The following is a 19304-nucleotide window of genomic DNA, read 5'->3' as shown; positions in this document are numbered from 1 at the left end:
AAACTTAAAATAACAAAATCTCCTAAATTTGCAAGTAAAATTAGCACGTAATATCTTTTTTTTGTCACCACAGAATGACTTGACGATTAGCCAGCATTTTGAAAGTACTCATGTTCTCCAAGAAGAAATGAGCTGTGCTTGAGTTGGCTCATACTTTCCCAATTGTGCACATTTTGACATTTTGTTCTATGACCCTGAACTAGGCTATGAACCAACATGCTAACTAGCTTACACGCCACTCAGCGACAATTTTTTTTTCGTTCAGTCAAATTTCTTGTTTGACGTCGCCATTACCTCATACGTTGGTACATCTATTAACAAAAGCTTCTCCGGCTTCGCAATACAAAGAACGGGGTTAAGACACCACAAATCCTCCGAAAAACGTTTTCAAAACGATCCAATTCTTCTCACATGGCCGAATCAAATCAGTTTCTGTTTTGTGGTGCAAGGGGTTAAACGGATAGACACTATCCAAGGTAGTTTCTTTGGTTTGACATATAAAAAATTTTTTAGTTAGTAGAAAAAAAAATGAGTTTATAGTTTTGTTCATGAATGAGCCTGGTGTTTAGTAGGCCAGATAATTATTTGTATTTTAATGGTTTAGCTGCGGTAAATCCAGTATTTGGGTATGGATAATACCTTTCATAAGTTTATATTTTACAAATTACATAAGGTCATAACGGCTTGGCCGTATAAACCGTCATTACATAAGGTCACAACGCTTAGGGCGCACAGGCCGTCATTACATAAGGTCATAACGCCTAGGGCGTATAGGCCGTCATTGCATAAGGTCATAACGCCTAGGGCATACAGGCCGTCATTACATAAGGTCATAACGCCTAGGGCGTATAGGCCGTCATTACATAAGGTCATAACGCCTAGGGCGTACAGACCACCATTACACAAGGTTATAACGCCTACGGCGTATAGGCCTTCTGGCAAGGGATAAGTTGGTCTGGAGATTGTAGCTCAGATTAGTCCCAGCATCTAATTATAAAGATTTTATAGTTGGATAAAATTATGTATTTATAATATCGTAATTGTTTAAATAATCACTACAGGATGAAATGAAAAATATGAAGTCACAGATTTTTTGTTTACAAAAAGATCTTTTTCCGAGCGCAACCACACCTCCAACAATGACAGGGGTGAGGGCCTCTCAACAACGGCCTCGAGAGACCGAGAAGATACAGGTAATGGTAATTCTGAGAATGAGGACAATGATTCTTTGCATTTCGATGACGAGCAGTCGATGGTAGACACCGATCCCAGAACAGATGACAAGGTCTCTTTGGTAGAGTCCCTGGACCTTGTATATGAAGTACTCGATGACACCATTTGCCCCAGGCCTGCCATTACCGTCCAACAGCCTCGTTCGGCGGCAGAGCTGGTTTTGGCAAGTGAGCCTTTCAAGAGAAAACAGCTTATCACGTTACCTTTCTCCCCAATGCTGAAAAACTTCATCAAGCAGCGCTCAGAAGAACTGCAGTCAACAACAAAGAATATGTCATTCTCAGAACGTGGTATTTTCTTTGATCCTCTCGACATACCGGGCCGAGCGAAAGCTTACAAATGTCACGACACATATTTGGCTTCACAGGCGCGCGCAGTTCATGTTTCAGACTTGCACTCTTTGAGTAAAACTTCCCCTTTTTTCCTTAGTTTTTACCCCTTTTTACACATTGGCAGCTGGCAACCCTGGTGGTACGCAAAAATCATGGAACAAAACATTACAGAAGTGAATTTTTGCATCTTATTTGTAATTATTTGTATTTTAATCCTTTGGGTGTGTTAAACCCAATATTTATGGTATGGTATAATACTTTTTACATAAGGTCATAACGCCTAGGGTATACAGGGCGTCATTACATAAGGTTATAACGCCTTGGGCATACAGAACGGAATTAAATAGGGTCACAAAACCTTGGGTGTACATGCTGTCATTGCATAAGGTCAAATCACATTGGGTGTACAGACCGTCATTAAATAAGGTCATAACGCCTTGGGCATACAGACCGGCATTACATAAGGTAATAACACCTTGGGTGTACAGACTACCATTACATAAGGTCATAACGCCTTGGGAGCACAGACCATCATTACATAAGGTCATAATACTTTGGGAATATAGACCGCCATTATATAAGGTCATGACGCCTTGAACGTACGTACCGTCATTATAGAGTATTGTAACGACTACAGTGCTGGCTTATAGGTCTGTTATGGGAAGAGGTAAGTTTTTCTCGTGATTAGAGTAGAATTTACTTCCAGCGTCTAATTACAAATATGCTATGCTAGCTGCATAACAGTATATACTTATAATATTGAAGAAAATATCGTTTCAAAACGTAGTACTTTCTTTGACCCTTTCGGCATCCCGGACCGAGCGAAAGCTTACAAATGTCAAGACACATTTTCAGCTTCACAGGCACCACGCATAAACCCAAGGTTCATTTTGTTATCATCAACTGCATAAGTAGAGGACATAAAGTTCATAGAAGTTGACAGAAAGTCATTCTTGGCCTTAGATTCTTCCACACGAGTGACTCTGAGCATGCTATCATACAGTGACCTCACGTTTGGTACTGTCATAAAGATGTTAAAGGCAGAGAACGTCTCTCCTGACACCATCCCAAAAACTGATAAAGTTCATGGATTCTGTTAATAGATGTCAGCAGCATCTTTCAAATATTCTTTCTAGAGCGTACTGAAAATTGATGTTTATGAGAAGAGATACTGTCTCGAACTCAATTCCTGACTTGTCTCAGGAGATTATTATCTCTGGAAAGTATTTCATGTTTTCCGCTCGACTTTAAAGACCTAAATCACAGAATGAGGTTAGGGTTCACTTTCAAAAACAAATGTATCAGTTCAAAGTGACATGGTGAGCTATGGCCATCTTAAAACCATCCAATGGCATCCTTAAATGAACAAATAAATTCTGTGCAATTTCCAAAATTCATTAGTACAGAACAATGTAAAGACCATTATGATTCTCCAGCTCAGACTTGGGTTCATGCTAAGCGAGAAATCAGATGATCCTCCTGCACAGACTTGGGTTCATGCTGAGCAAGAAATCAGAATTGCAACCTATGCGTCGGATCATATTTCTCGGGTTTCTGGTAGACTTGGAGGTAAAGAGGGTCTACCTAACCGCGGAAAAGATTTAGAACTTGATCCATACAATCAAAGCAGCTCTGGAAAAATCACACACCTCAATAAGGCAACTGATGAAGCTGATTGGACTCATTAACGCAGGCTCAAGAGCAATTCCTTCCAACAGGATACATCTTAGAAACTGTCTGTTACTAATACTCAGATTATAGAACAAATCTTAAGAGATCAGAAATTTAAAGATCCTGATTATGACAGTGATGAAAGAGGCATTTTCACAATGGCTGAACAAAGATTAGCTGAGTCAAAGCCTTCCTCTCAAGCCCCTATTGTTTCCAAAACAAAATTCACCGACAGCTCAACCTACTGGCGAGGTGGCTATCTAGAGGACCCACATAAAGACACTTCGGAGACTTGGTCTCCAGAAGAGAAATATCTTCATATAAATTGCCTCGAGGTGAGAGCCGTAGGCAACACAATCAAAGCCTTTGCGGAGAAGCTAAGAAACGAGGTAGTCATGGTAGCGACGGACAACTCGACTGTATTACATAAGCAAACTCAATTATATAAACAAAGAGGGTGGAACCCGTTCTTTCTCCCTAGAGGAGGCACTTATAAAGTTCTTCGACATAACGATGGCCCTGAACGTTCACATGAAGGCCAGGAACATCACTGAGTCACTCAATCTAGTAGCTGGCACACTTTCACAAGAAGGAAAAGGTCTGCCCACGGAATGGAGTCTCAACGAGAGTGTCTTCAGAGCCCCGTCAAAAGAGTACGGATTGCCCGAAGTCGATTTATTCGCAACTCGATTGAACTGGAAGATCGACGTATATTTCTCACTAGTTCCAGATTCTCTTGCGATCGGCCCAGATGCCCTTGTCCACGATTGGTCGAACAAACACAGCTATGCCTTCCCTCCATTTGCCCTGATCCCAAAGGTTCTGGAGAAGGTTCGAAAGTCTGTGAACTGCCGAATAACACTAATTGCTCCGCGATGGCCTCGCCAAGCTTGGTACACAAATCTTCTCAACCTGCTAGCAGACTTGGCTATACCCATCGGAGATCAGTCAGATCTACTCCAGCAGGGTCGACTTCAAAACCCAAGCACTAAGGAATCTAAATTTACACGGCTGGATGATATCGAGCGTGGACTCGAAAAGAGAGGTTTTTCCAAGGAATAAGCCCGTGCAATTGCCCGGCCCAGCGACGATCTACCATTGAATTGTACATTAGAAAATGGCAAGTGTTCGTGGGTTGGTGTAGTGAAAGGAAGATTAATCCTGTCGAAACCAGTACTCAGACAGTTGCAGAATTCATGATATATCTAAAGACTGGTCGATACCTCGCACCATCAACGATAGAAGCTTATAAAGCAGCAATACGCAGAACGCTAGCTCTAGCTACAGGAACAATTGCCGGCCGGGCATTTGCCCGGGCAATTGCCCGGCCCAGCGACGATCTACCATTGAATTGTACAGTAGAAAATGGCAAGTGTTCGTGGGTTGGTGTAGTGAAAGGAAGATTAATCCTGTCGAAACCAGTACTCAGACAGTTGCAGAATTCATGATATATCTAAAGACTGGTCGATACCTCGCACCGTCAACGATAGAAGCTTATAAAGCAGCAATACGCAGAACGCTAGCTCTAGCTACAGGAACAAATATCAGCAAAGATACTTGTTTGACGAAAATGATACAGAATTTTTGGCACGAGTCCTCGCGGACACAACATGATATTCCTGCCTGGGATCTTGGCCTTGTTCTAAGGTATTTTAGAACTTCACGATTTCTTGACTTGTGGAATATTGATGTGAAAGATCTTACTATTAAGACGGTATTCATTACTGCCATCGCATCTGGTCGTCGAAGGAGTGAAATTCATGCCTTGTCCTTCAGTACAGCACAATTTTCGGATAATTCAGTAACTCTCAGGTTTCTCCCTTCTTTTAGATCCAAAACCGTGAAGCCTCATGAGATACCTTCTCCTATCCTTCTTCCCGCGCTAGATTTAGATCCAGCTTCGTGTCCAGTGAGAATACTATCGGCTTACGCACAGCCAACGGCTAACGTGGCGGTCAGAAAAGGGAGAAAAAGGTTCTTCATTCCCTTTTCTGAAACAGCACCACGAGAGGTGGCAGCTGGAATCATTCCTTCTTGGATAAAGCAGGCCATAACTATGGCATATGAGGCAGCGAAAGAAGAGTGTAGAAAAGGGAAATCAAACGACACAAGATCCATGGCGGTGTCATGGGCGCTATCAAAATCAGTACCACTTGCTGATATAATGAGTGCTGCTGGCTGGTCTTCGGAGTCTACTCCCAGACAACACTACATTTATGAAATAGAAGATCGAACCGATGCTCTACATTTCGTTGCGGTTCAGACAGTTTTATAGTTTATACATTTGAATATTTGAGTTTGAAACTAATTTTTATATTAGTTGATATATGAACCCACCACCAAATCGGTTGGAATCTAAGCTTTTGTTATAGATGTACCAACGTATGAGGTAATGGCGACGCCAAAACCGAACTTTCGAATGAAAGGTCAGTTTGGCAAGCCGATTCTTACCTCATACGTTGGTACATAGAGTCCCTCCCTCCTCTCTGCTCATAGAGAGTTAAGGAATTATAAGAGATTTAGTTCAAAACAGAAACTGATTTGATTCGGCCATGTGAGAAGAATTTGATCGTTGTGAAAAAGTTTTTCGGAGGATTCGTGGAGTTTGAACCCCATTCTTTGTATTGCAAAACCGGAGAAGCTTTTGTTAATAGATGTACCGACGTATGAGGTAAGTATCGGCTAGCCAAACTGAACTTTCATTCGAAAGTTCTGTTTTGCTTCCGTTTTGGATCACAAATAAAAAAAAATTGGCAGCTGGCAAAACTTTGCTTAAAATGAACAAAAGCTTCCAACTTACAACCTGTCAAAAATTAACCATCCATATTCTCTTCCAGAAAATATTTAAGACACCTAGACGTGCCTGGCATGTCTAGATTAAGTATATTCAATTGAATTACAGATTTTCATCTTATTAAGGAAGAGGCAGCTGAGCTTGTCTGATAACACGCATGAATATATTAATGATCGTAGCATGGGCGTACATAGCTTCTTCTCTTGGAGAGGGGGGGGAGCCGATTCTGTGATAAAGGGCGGGGGGCTGAAATTACATTGGCAGTTCACAAAACCTTACATTTCCAGCAAGTTCGATCATACCTATGAAATCTTTCTTAATAAGTAATCACCAAAAATCATAAATCATCAATTAGCTTCAGCATTAATCTTCTTGGATTACAGCTAAATCTTTCCGAGACATTATGGATAATTGCTTCTCGTTTGACTTTTATTCTGTCATTTCAGCTGTTTATTTCCAGCTTTTTCAACATCTACCTTTTATCAACTGCTCTTTTAGCCATCTACCTTTTTTCAACCGCTTTGTGAACCATCTGCTTTTTCAGCCGTATTTAGTGTAAATTTGAAGTCCTAGGGGGAAGGGGAAGATGCCCCCTGTCTCCCCTTCCGTACGCCCATGGGTTGCAGCGTAAGCTCTTTTGAGAGAATCTGAGAAAAATTCTTTCTCTCCCTCCCAGCCCAGAATATGACAAGCTTTATTGCTAGTAATAAATAATCCGAGGGATTACCCACTTTCTGCCGCCTAATGTACATTTCGAAGGGCCACGCGTATGGCACAGTTCCATTACACTTGGCTCACGCCTCCTTGTGTACGTGATTTCTGAAAGTAGACTAATCCTTGAAATAAACAGATGAACGAGATTAAAAAATCAAATTACCAGTAATTTAGCATTTCAAAAATGACCTGGTGAACAATTCTCAATCTCTTTTTTTTTATAAGACATCCCTGTCAAAAATTGGTATTTTAGTGTGAAGCGAAGTCTGGTTTGAAGGAATTTCACTTTTTTATTTTAAAAGTAAATATTCATAAGATAAACGGAACAAGCATAAAATTGGATTTTCAAGGGAAAAGAGACACAAAGGAACTTAGTCCGGGAACGGTGCAAGCTCACAAGAAAAAATCACCGAAATACTGAGAATTAGGACCTCCTCTGCAAATATCTTATCTTATATACACCGGAAAGCAGTGAGGTATATATAAAGCAAGTGATTCTCATTCAATATTTTCCATATAATCCAAAACTTCCTAAAATGTTATATAAACTTAATAGAGGAACCATTAGGCTAGCACAAAAAAAAAAATTCATACGGGGAAATCTCAAATTAAAACCAATTAAGTGAAATGTGACTTAGGAACGCAGTAAAAATGTCATTATTAAAGGCCTTGAAAAAAAAATACACCCACTATTCAGCGAAGATGTAACCTTGATAAATTTTAATCATAATAAATAAATATTGAAAATTAAAATATATATTTTCTCTATTACATAAGATGTGTTTACTTTAAGTGGGCTGAAACCTCCTCCTCCTAGAGATTTTGTATACTGTAAACTGTGTCTAGAATACAGCATAAAACCCGGTAATTTGTTATTTTAGTTGTGTAGTTTGACTTGTGACGCTTGCCACTTTAGAATATAAGAAATTGAGTTATTTACAAATTTATTATCTTCTGTCTATTAAAAAAAAGAAATACACAAGAAAAAACAAGCAAAGAAAACGTTGCATAATAGAGATAATTTATTTGGAACAAGCAAAAAAATTACGTTGAATTAGCATGCTTCCTTTCTCGAGTAAAAAAAACAACAAAGTTTCCCAACAAAAACTCCAAATGTAGGTAAAAATAACAACTCCCAAAATCATCCCTGAGCAGTCGCGAGTTAAAAGATGTGCATTATCTCTATATTTACGAGGTTGTTTCCGGTAAAAAACAAAAAAAAACACACAGTGGAAAAAATCAGGCAATATATCTGGCACAAGCGAGACAAAAGTGGAGTTTTATTCCTCTTATTAAATTTATTTCATGTAATCACAATAAGCTACGGTGCATGTGTGTGGCCTTTACGAGAGATGTCATCTAAATGTTTGTATTTACACTTTGTAATTTATAATTCATGAGCATCAATAACTCAAAATAGAACTTAAAATACATCACCTTAAAGATTGCTGAAATTCCTCCACCACCCCTTTCTGGTGTTTTAAACGCCAACTTCAAGGGCACCGTAAACGACGTAAAGTAGGAACAACCACTAAGATCGAGCCCACACACTTTATGGCCAAGGCTTAAAGGCAGACTACTAGGTCGGTCCAGTAGGTAGTAGTGCATCGGTTCCAACTCCTTCAACAAAATATTTTGGCGAGAGGAATCTTTTGTGCTCTTTACGATTGTGGCAGTGCTGGATAAGTTTTTGACAAGCAGCTGTTGAGCTGTAAAACATTCACGTAGTGCATTACCAGATAGAGCAAGAAGAGCCTCTAGGAGGATGCGGTAGCGACGAAAATGTTGCCACTGAGATGACATAGTCTCAAGAGGACTAAAACTTACGTCAGTGCCCTGGAAAAATGAAGAACATAAGTATTTATTAAATCTCAGTTGAATCTTACTCAAAGAAAGAAAAAAAAGAAACAATCTGCAAATAATACAGCTGTTAAACTTTACCGTCTTTCACTTTAAAGCCTGCACCTCAAATTTAAAGCCTGCTACTACTAAATTTATAACCACTTCAGTTATTAGTAAAAAAAGCTATATATTTATACATTTTCGATTACAGTGCGAAGTACTGTCCTACTTTATAATTTAAAATTTAACATTTATACTCAGTAGCCTCCACACCCCCCTCTCAACCAATGCCTCAGGTATGTCCGTATTTAAAAAAGATAACTTGCTACATTCAATTGATCACAAAGGATAAATGTTATTTAGATTGTCCCAGAACTAGTCAATTTGAGTAAATTAATCGCCTCTTGAAAGTTGGTAATAGGATAGTGCCACAATCAGGTGATGGACTATATGAAGTTGCGCTCACGTTTTCAGCTATTTTTCTGCCTTTCCATTGGAGAGATTATCGAGGGAAACATCTCAGGAATTACTTCTGAATCCGTAAAAGGTATAATTAACACGATATATTAAAAAAAAGTATTTTGGGAATGCTAAGAGTGGAGGTGTCTACAAAAAGATGTTTTTGAAATACAAAATCTTCTAACTTTAGCCTGTAATAGAAATATCAACGGTTTTTACTATAAGGTCTTATATCATAATTTTGTGTTTGTTAAAAAAAATGATAATAATTTGCTTAAGCCCTCCATACATATAAAATGCGCCCCTTTACATATATAAATATATATATATATATATATATATATATATATATATATATATATATATATATATATATATATATATATATATATATATATATATATATATATATATATATTTGTAACCCGCAATATAAAATACATACGGAGTAAAAAAGAAAAAACAAAATAATATAATCCACAAGGAAATAATAAGGGAACACAACATAAATAACGTAACAATATCCATAGTATCACTAATCTGGAAGTTAATAAGTGAGGGGGTCACTGGCACATATCTTCCTTGGAGTATTGGTCCGCTGATCCTTAGCAATGTTGTGAAGCAGCACTAGAGGGTTGATAAGTTCAAAATGAGAAATAATCTTGTAATTTCCGTACCACCTTGGTAAATATAACAGGAATTTACAATATTGAAAATTGCCTCTCCTTAGCTGAAGACGATCTTTTTTCCACATTAGAGGCAGAAAACCGGAAAGAAAAAGAATCGTAGGAGAACAAAAATTATGGTAAAGTTTACATAAGCCTCGGCGGCTGTACCTCCCTCTATTAGGCGAGATTTTACCATATGATATGCGAATACACTGCAGAGCACTAGCAACCAGAGTCAAGCATGTAGTCGAAAGTGTATCAGAAAAAGTAACCCCGAGCCATTTCAACTTTGAGACACACTTGAGTAGTATTGTACCCGCATGTAAAGAAGGAACAGGGTTAGAAATATTAAAACACAGAAACTCGCATTCTGAAGCATTTGCAGAAAGTCCAATCATACTCAAAGCATTAATCAGAACGCTTAGATTCTTTGTGAGGCCTGACCTAGTACGACTAACTAGCAGAACATCATCAGCATAGGCAATGTGACTAACAGCGGCATTTTCTAAAAACACAGTAGGAGACAGCATTCACAAACAGTCCGCAAGCACAGTTTTAAAAATAACTTTTTCTACAAAATATGTTTTTCAAAGAAAAGTAAAGAACTCCATTAATCCAAAAATGAGCAAAAATTAAATTAAATAATCTACCAAGCGTGAAACTACCACAAATCAGCATTGATAAGTAAATGAAACCCAAAACGAACAGAAATTAACATGAGTAGGGCTCAAAACCCTTATGCATTCCCAAGTCCAGAACATAATTTGCACTTTACTGAAAAAATATAAATGTTTTTACTTTTCTAACTTTAATAAATCAAATAATATTAACATTTTGAATACTAAATATCAGTATATGTATATTAAACTGACAATGTACATTCATTTGTATTTTTTTCAGTAAAGTGCAACTTATGTTCTGGCCTTGGGAAGACATTGGGGTTTTGAGCCCTACTCATGTTAATTTCTGCTCATTTTAAGTTTGACTCAGTTATTTATTGTAATTACTGTTCGTTTTGGGTTTCATTTATTTATCAATGCTCATTTGTGGTAGTTTCACGCTTGGTAGATTATTTTATTTTTGCTCATTTTTGGATTAATGGAGTTCTTTACTTTTCTTTGAAAGACTTATTTTGTGGAAAATGTTTTTTAATTAATTTCTGTTCGTTTGATATTGACATAGTCTTTTCAGGGAAACAGAAAATAATACTTTAAATCTTTTCGTTTTTTTAAAGACTTTATAGTTTGGCATGCTATTTGTATGCCTGAGAAAAGTATTCAGCAATTTTTAACAACATACACCCTTTTAAAAATCTGAACACAAATAGTTGGCTAGAGTTTAATTTAGTTCCATACCTCCTCTAGTTGACCTGAAATTGAAAAGTTGATACCATTCGCAAAAAATCTGTTTACTTTCTTTGATAGCTTTGATTGATAGCTTGGATACATACGCTGTTTTTACTTGCTTAAATTTCAAGAGCAAAAATAACCCCGAGATTATGAACATAATACCGTCAGCTTTTATCGGGATACTGCTGAGATGCCTTGTTGATAATTAGCATTAACAGAGTGCATTTTGATTTAATCTTAAGGCAACATTTAATTTTTAAACATTATGGGCAAATGGGAGGGTGGGCGTGGGAGGGGGACTAGTTACCCTCCAATCACTTTCTACTATTAAAAAAGGCATTAGCCCTTTCTATTTTCAATCGAATGAGCCCTTTTGAAAGTTCCTACCAAAAACTCCTTGGATACAAAGTACCCTGGTCTAAAAAAAAAAATAATACATTATACACATATCGATCTTTACTATAAAAATGTCAAGCCTTCCAATTACTTTCGACTATTGAAAAGCGCAATAGCTCTTTCAATTTCCAATCGAATGAGCTCTTTTTGAGTTTCTACGACAACGCTTTCTATAAACACCATATATGTCCCCAGGCCTTAAATTACAACCCTTGCCCCGAGGGCTGTGAAAAGGTTGTCATCCTCCAAGACCTAATTTCCAGAACTTACAACTACGTTAAACAAAATGGCTATCTCAAAATTTTGATTGGATGTGGTTCAGGAAATGGTGGGCGTGAGAGGGGCGTTAGTTGCTCTCCAATAACTTTCAACTATTAAAAAAGGCACTAGGCATTTAAAATTCCAATCGAATGAGCCCTTTTGAAGTTTCTACGACATCACTTTCAATAAAAACCTTATATTCCCCCAGGGCATAACTTAAAAACCCTTGCCCTGAGGGATGGGGGGGGGGGGGGTTGTCATCCGTAAAGACCTGATTTCCAGAACTTTCAACAACTTGAAGAAAATTGCTATCTCCAAATTTTGATTGGATGTGTTTGGGGAAATGGTGGGCGTGAGAGAGGGGTTAGCTGCCCTACAATCACTTCCGACTATTAAAAAGGGCACTAGCCCTGTCAATTTCCAATCGAATGAGCCGAATCGAATTTTGAAGTTTCTACGACAGCGCTTTCTATAAGAACCTTAAATACCCAGGGCTGAACTTACAACCCTTACCCTGAGGGCTGTGAAGGAGTTGTCATCCTCAAAGAGAAAATTTCCGGATCTTTAAACTACGTCGAGCAAAATGGCTATCTCAAAATTTTGATTGGATGTGTTTGGAGAAATGGTGGGTGTGAGAGGGGTGTTAGTTATCCTCCAATCATTTTCGACTATTAAGAAGGGCACAAGCCCTTCTAATTTCTTATTGAATGAGCCCCTTTTCGAAGTTTCTACAACATCAATATCTATAAGAACCTTATATGCCCACAGGGCATAACTTACAACCCTTGCCCCGAAGGATCTGAGGAGGTTATCATCCTCAAAGACTTGATTTCTAAGACTTTTAACTACGTTGAACAAAATGGTTATCGAAAAATTTGGATTGGATGTGTTTGGGGAATAGGTGGAGGTGAGAGGGGGGTTATTTGCCCTCAAATCATTTTCGACTATTAAAAAGGGCACTAGCCCTTTGGATTTCCAATCAAATGAGCCCTTTTTCAAGTTCCTACGACAAAGCTTTCAATAAAAACATGATTTGCCCACAGGGCAGAACTTACAACCCTTACCCCAAGGGCTTGGGGGGGGGGGGTTAGTGTCATCCTCAAAGATATAATTTCCAGACCTTTCAACTACTTAGAACAAAATGGCTATCTCAAAATTTTGATTGGATGTGTTTGGATAAATAGTGGACGTTGAAGGGGTGTTAGTTGCCTTCCAATCCCTTTCGACTGTTAAAAAGGGCATAAGCCATTTCAATTTACAATCAAATGAGCCCTTTGTGAAATTTCTAAGACAACGCTCTCTATAAAAACCTTATATGCCCCCCAGGGCATAACTCAAAACCCTTGCCCTGAGGGCTGTGTGTGTGTGTGTGGGGGGTTGTCATCCTCAAATACATAATTTCCAGAAATTTCAACTACGTTGAACAACATAGCTATCTTAAAATTTTGATTGGATTAGTTTGGGGACATGATGGGCATGAGAGGGGGGTTAGTTGCCCTCCAATCACTTTCGACTATCAAAAAGGGCACTAGCCCTTTCAATTTCTAATCGAATGAGTATTTTTTTAAGTTTCTACGACAACACTTTCTATAAAAACCTTATATGCCCCAGGACATAACTTACAACCCTTGCCCTGAGGGCTGTGTGAAGGTGGGTTGTCATCCTCAAAGACCCACTTTCCAGAACTTTCAACAACGTTGAAAAACTGGCTATCTCAAAATTTTTATTGGATGTGTTTGGGGTAAAGGTGGGCGCGAGAGGGGGGTTAGTTTCCTTCAAGACACTTTCGACTATTGAAAAGGGCACTGGCCGTTTGAATTTCCTATCAAACGAGCCTTTTTTGAACTTTATAAGACAACGCTTTCTATAAAAACGTTATATCCCCCCAGGGTATGTCTTACAGCCCTGCCCCTGAGGGCTGTGGGGGAGTGTCCACCTCAAAAGCATAATTTCTATCTGGAAATAAACTACGCTGAACAAAATGGCTATCTAAAAATTTTGATTGGATGTGTTTGGGGAAATGGTGGGCGTGGAAGGGGTGTTAGTTGCCTTCCAACGACTTTCGACTATTAAAAAGGGCACAAGCCACTCCAATTTCAAATCGAATGAGCACTTTTCGAAGTTTCTACGACAACTCCTTCGATACAAATTGCCCAGGTCTAAAGAAAAAAATAATACATTGCGCCAACATCTTCTTTACTTAGGCAGCGAATTTGCGCTGCCTAGACATCCATTTTAACCAAACCAACGATTTGAAATACCAATATTGAAGAACTTTTACGGGGGAAGAATTAAATCCTGCTTTAACTAAGCAATAAAGAGCTGGCGAATGTACAACGTTGTCAAAAGTACTTGAGATATCAACCGATCAAAAATAAAGTGTCTTTTTTTGCATCTTTGCCGAGACTAGCAACTGACCAAGTATGTGATGGGCTTGAGCTCTGAACCAAACTTGATAATCAGAAAATCAGATTTAGTCAAAATTTCAGGCAATACGGCATACTAGATCAGCTTGCTCATGAAGCAGGACACAGTAATTGGTCGATAACTGGAACACTGATCTGCGTCCTTTCCCTTTTTCAAAACTTATATTAAGATTCCCGAAAGAAAACTATCTGGAACTAACGACTGGGCTAAACACATATGAAATAGAATCTGAATGTGTGCTAACAATAATGGACACTTAATGGTGAAGTGATTGCAACACATACCATCCATATCAGGAGCACTTGATTTCTTAACCCTCTTTAAAGTCCGATAGATATCACCAATAGATATTGACAATATATGGACTTGCTGAAGAACTTGAGGAACAGTATTAAGCAATAAGGAAGGAAACGTGGATTGGATAGAATGATTAAATGTAGAAAAAACACGAGTAAAATGAGCAACAAAATCACTCATTTTGACAATCAAAACGAAAGCAGGCACACACTTGTTGCTATTAATTACATTGGACCAAGACTTGCGATCCGAGGAGCCATCCAAAGCATTCAGGCGGGCTTTACACAAAGCAGATCTAAACTGACGTTTCGAATTTTGCTTAATTTTAAATACTTCGCCGGACTTGGGCCGATCCCAAGCAATCCAAAGGCGAAGCCAAAACTTCGCGCGTTGTTTAGATTTTTTTACTTCTGGGCACACATTCTACAACAGTTTTCTGGTGCCAAATCTAACACGTTGAGAAGGAACCGTAGCGGAAGCAGTTGACCTAAAACAATACACGAGCTGGTAATAATAACAATCCAAATCAATCTTAGCTGTCGGTGGCTTTACTGAGGTTTGTAAATGGTTAAAAGGCACATTCAGGCTTGACAATAACGAGCAAAGAACATACAAATAAACTTCATAATTTACTTGTTTCCAATTTGGCTTACCAAACTATCTATTATGGTAAGAAAAACGGTCATCAGCCAGTAGAGCAAGCGACTCAGTTTCACAAGTTAAAGGCAAGTGATCATCCTCAATTTTATCATCCCAACAATGACAGGAGGAATCACGAGAGATCCCCTTGAAACTATAATATTATCAAGGTTTAATCTACAACCATCACGGTTATGAATGTATGTAAACTGTTTATCTTTGTTGACTAACTGATAGCCACTAGGCAAAGCATCAAAAAACAGGTCACTTCTTTCAGATTGGGACAGAAGATAGGCATTAAAATCGCCAGCCATAATCTAATTTAATCTCTGATTGGTCACTCTTAGCAGAAGAGTCCTGAGTCGCTTGCAAGAACCCTCGAAGAAAGATAGGGAAGAAAGGTTCTTACGATTGCATGACATACAGACATTGATAAGGACCATATTACCGCACTTTATTGCCAATAAATTATGATCAGAAGAAATAAGCTCAGGCTCCTGAGCGACGCAAACTAAAGTTTTAAGGCCCCCAGAGGGTCGACCACTTGTTTTTTTTAGCTTCACATATAAACGTGTGGTGGGTGTGTGACCGTTTAAGAGTATCTGTATTGGCTTTAGTTAGAAAATGTTCCTGTAGGAAAACTATATCATAATCAAGAAGCTCATCAATAAGAAGATCTTTGTCTTTGGTTCCGTTAATATTAAGTGAAACAAAGCAGAATCTATTGCAACTAGCAATCATTTGATATCCTTATTCAGAGCTTTTTTAAAACTAAAGTTGCAAGGCAAAAACTGAGTAGAATGGCACAAACAAACTATTCAACACATTGTATTTACTTGTATTGATATTTAGAAAACCAAGACCGTATCCAGGGGTGAGGGCTACTAGGTTTGAACCCTATACCCCCGAAACATTTTTTCGAGCCGCAAAAAAGCGACGAAATGCATATAAACAAGTTTTAAATGCATTTTTTTTGTACCCCCTCCCCCAGAAAAAAGAATCCTGGATACAGCCTTGCAGAAAACCATTAGTAATTTGTTGCGAGGATATAAATATGTTCAGAGAAGAGTTTTAAATTCTGTCAATCTATATTTTTTTTTTAGCAAAAATCTATGAAATCTTGGCAATTAAGAATTTTAAAAACAGTAAAACATATATATATAAAAATAAAAACATCTTTTTCCTTTTTTGGGCAATAAATCATAGCTTTTTTTCCAAGTTTTTTAGTTGTTTTTTTTTAGGTTTTTTAATCAGCCTTCTTTAGTGCGACTAACAAAACACAATCATAGGTAGCGCAATAGCCCTGCCTATATAAAGAACAATATTGGCACAATGTATAATTATTATTTTTTTTTTTTTTGGTTTCTTTTAAACCAGGGCACTTCTTATCGAAGGAGTTGTCGTAGAAACGTCGAAAAGGGCTCATTCGATTGGAAATTAGAAGGATGTTTGCCCTTTTTAACATCTAAAAGTGATTAGAAGGCAACTAACACCCTTTCCACGCCCACAATTTCCCGAAACATATCCAATCGAAATTTTGAGATAGCCATTTTGTTCAATGTAGTTGAAAGATCTGGAAATTATGTCTTTGAGAAGGAAAGTCCTCCCACATCCCTCAAGTCAAAGGTTGTAAGTTATACCCTGGGGGCATATAGTTTTTTTTTATAGAAAGCGTTGTCATAGAAACTTCAAAAAGGGGTCATTCGATCGGAAATTCAAAGGGCTAGTGCCCTTTTCAATAGTCGAAAGTGATTGGAGGGCAACTAACCCCCGTCTCACGCCCACCATTTCCCCAAACACATCCAATCAAAATTTTGAGATCGACATTTTGCTCAACGTAGTTGAAAGTTCTGGATATTAGATCTTTGAGGATGACAATCCCCCAAAAGCCCTCAGGGTAATGGTTGTAAGTTATACCCTGGGGGCATATAAGGTTTTTATAGAAGGCATTGTTGTAGAAACTTCAAAAATAGCTCATTCAATTGGAAATTGAAAGAGAAAATACCCTTTTAAATAGTCGAAAGTGATTGGAGGGCAATTAACCCCCCTCTCACTCCCACCATATACATTCAATCAAAATTTATCCAATCAAACCAATCCAATACATCCAATCAAAATTTTGAGATTGTCATTTTGTTGAATGTAGTTTAAAGTTCTGGAAATTAAGTCTTTGAGGATGACAACCCCCCAAAAACCCTCAGGGCAAGGGCTGTAAGTTATGCCCTGGGGGCATATAAGGTTTTTATAGAAAGTGTTGTCGTAGAAACTTCAAAAAGAGCTCATTCAATTGGAAATTGAAAGGGCGAGTGCCCTTTTTAATAGACGAAAGTGATTGGAGGGCAACTAGCCCCCCTCTCAAGGCCACCATTTTCCTGAACAAATTCAATCAAAATTTTGAGATAGCCATTTTGTTCAACGTAGTTGAAAAATCCAGAAATTGTGTCTTTGATGATGACAACCCCCCCCCCCCCGACCTCAGGGCAAATGTTTTAAGTTATACTCTGGGGGCATATAAGGTTTTTATAGAAAGCATTGTAGTAGAAACTTCAATAAGGGCTCATTCAATTGGGAATTGAGAGGGCTAGTGCCCTTAGTAATAGTCAAAAGCCATCAGAGGGAAAATGCCCCCATCCCTCACGCCCTTTTTCCTCAAATACTTCCGATCAAACCGGGGCTCATTCAATCGGAAATTAAGAGGGATATGACCCTTTTTAATAGTCGAAAGTAATTAGAGGGAGAATAACCCCCCCCCCCCATACGCCCATCATTCCCCGAACATGGCCGATCATCATTTTGATATGGTCATTCTGTTCAACGTAGTTGAGAGGTCTGGAAAATGTCTTTGAGGATAACAACCCTCCCCCATAGCCCTCAGGACAAGGGTCGTAAGTTATGCCCATGGGGCATATGATGTTTTTATAGAAAGTTTTGTCGTAGAAGCTTTAAAAAGGGCTAATTCAATTCTTTTTCGATTATATCTATATTGGCAATAAACCTGACACTAAGATTGGATCCTGCTTGATAGGCATGTTTCCAACTCAAGTTTGAAATATAAATGTCCTTCTGCATTTCTCTGAAGGCTGACGGTGAGACAGGAAATTTTTGCATGGAAGCGCCCTTTTTAGGCTTCAAGCACATCCCCCATGCCTACACAAAGATCGGCCAGTCCTCTTCCGCAATGACTTAGGCTTATGAGTAATTATACACCACTGTACATAGTCATATGTGCATAATATTGCCTCAAACGAATGAACTTAATTAAATGAAGCTTAAAAACAAAATATCTTATTAACTGTTTGAGAGGACTAGTGCCTTTTTTATTAGTTGAAAGTGATCAGAGGGCAAATGCCCCCCCCCCCATGGCCATCATTTCCCCAAATACTTGTAATTAAAATTTTGAGATAGCCATTTTGTTCAACGTATTTGAAAGGTCAGAAAATTATGTCTTTGAGGAAAACAAATCCCCCAGCCCTCAGGATAAAGGTTGTAAGCTATGCCATGGGGGCATACAAGGTTTTTATAGAAAGCATGGTCGTATAAACTTCGGAGGGGGCTCATTGGATCGAAAATCAGACGCTGTAGTGCTCTTTTTAAGAGCCAAAGTGATCGGAAGGCAGCTACCCCCCATACACACACACACATACACGTCGCATTATCCCGAAATGCATTTAATAGAAATTTGAGATAGCCATTCTATTCAAAATAGTCTAAATATCATGTAACAAGGCTTTTGGGGTTGCAACAAACCCCAGAGATTAGAGGCAAGGGTTGTAAGTTATGGCTAGATGGGTATTTATGGTTTTTATGGAAGGGATGGTTGTTTAACTTTAGAAGAGGCTCAGTCTTTTTCCCTGAAAAAGACTATGTTAATATAAAACGAACAGAAATTAATAAAAGAAAAAAAAAATTCCACACAGTAAGTTTTTCAAAAAAAAGGAAAAAACTCCATCAACCAAAAATTAACAAAAATAGAATCAGATAATCTACCAAGCATACAACTACCACAAATCAGTATCAATAAATAAATGAAACCCAAAAAAAACAGAAATTTAAATAAATAACAGAGTCAAACTCAAAACGAGCAGAAATTAATATGAGTATGGTTCAAAGCCCCTATGCTTTCTAAAAGCCAGAATATAATTTGCACTTTACTGATAAAAATTATTTTCAATATTTTTATTTTTATAACTTTAAGAAAACAAAAATTAGTTACGATTTTAAG

At 38.1% G+C, this 19304-nt stretch overlaps 1 protein-coding gene across 2 annotated transcripts in view; it reads right to left on the bottom strand.

Annotated features, from left to right (window-relative positions):
- Pi3K68D (phosphatidylinositol-4-phosphate 3-kinase catalytic subunit Pi3K68D) overlaps positions 1-19304 on the bottom strand; it is a 236708-nt gene that overhangs the window by 87219 nt on the left and 130185 nt on the right. For both annotated transcript variants that reach the window (XM_089099478.1, XM_089099477.1), the window contains exon 13: positions 8182-8580. In XM_089099478.1, the coding sequence (XP_088955604.1) occupies positions 8182-8580 (399 nt within the window). The remainder of the gene's footprint in view (positions 1-8181; positions 8581-19304) is intronic.

This window comes from Artemia sp. Qi Xiang Cuo, chromosome 13 (assembly GCF_049724085.1).
Source record: "Artemia sp. Qi Xiang Cuo chromosome 13, ASM4972408v1, whole genome shotgun sequence".
NCBI lineage: Eukaryota > Metazoa > Arthropoda > Branchiopoda > Anostraca > Artemiidae > Artemia > Artemia sp. Qi Xiang Cuo.
Note: the sequence above shows the minus strand (reverse complement) of the source record. Positions and strands in the feature narration are given on the sequence as shown.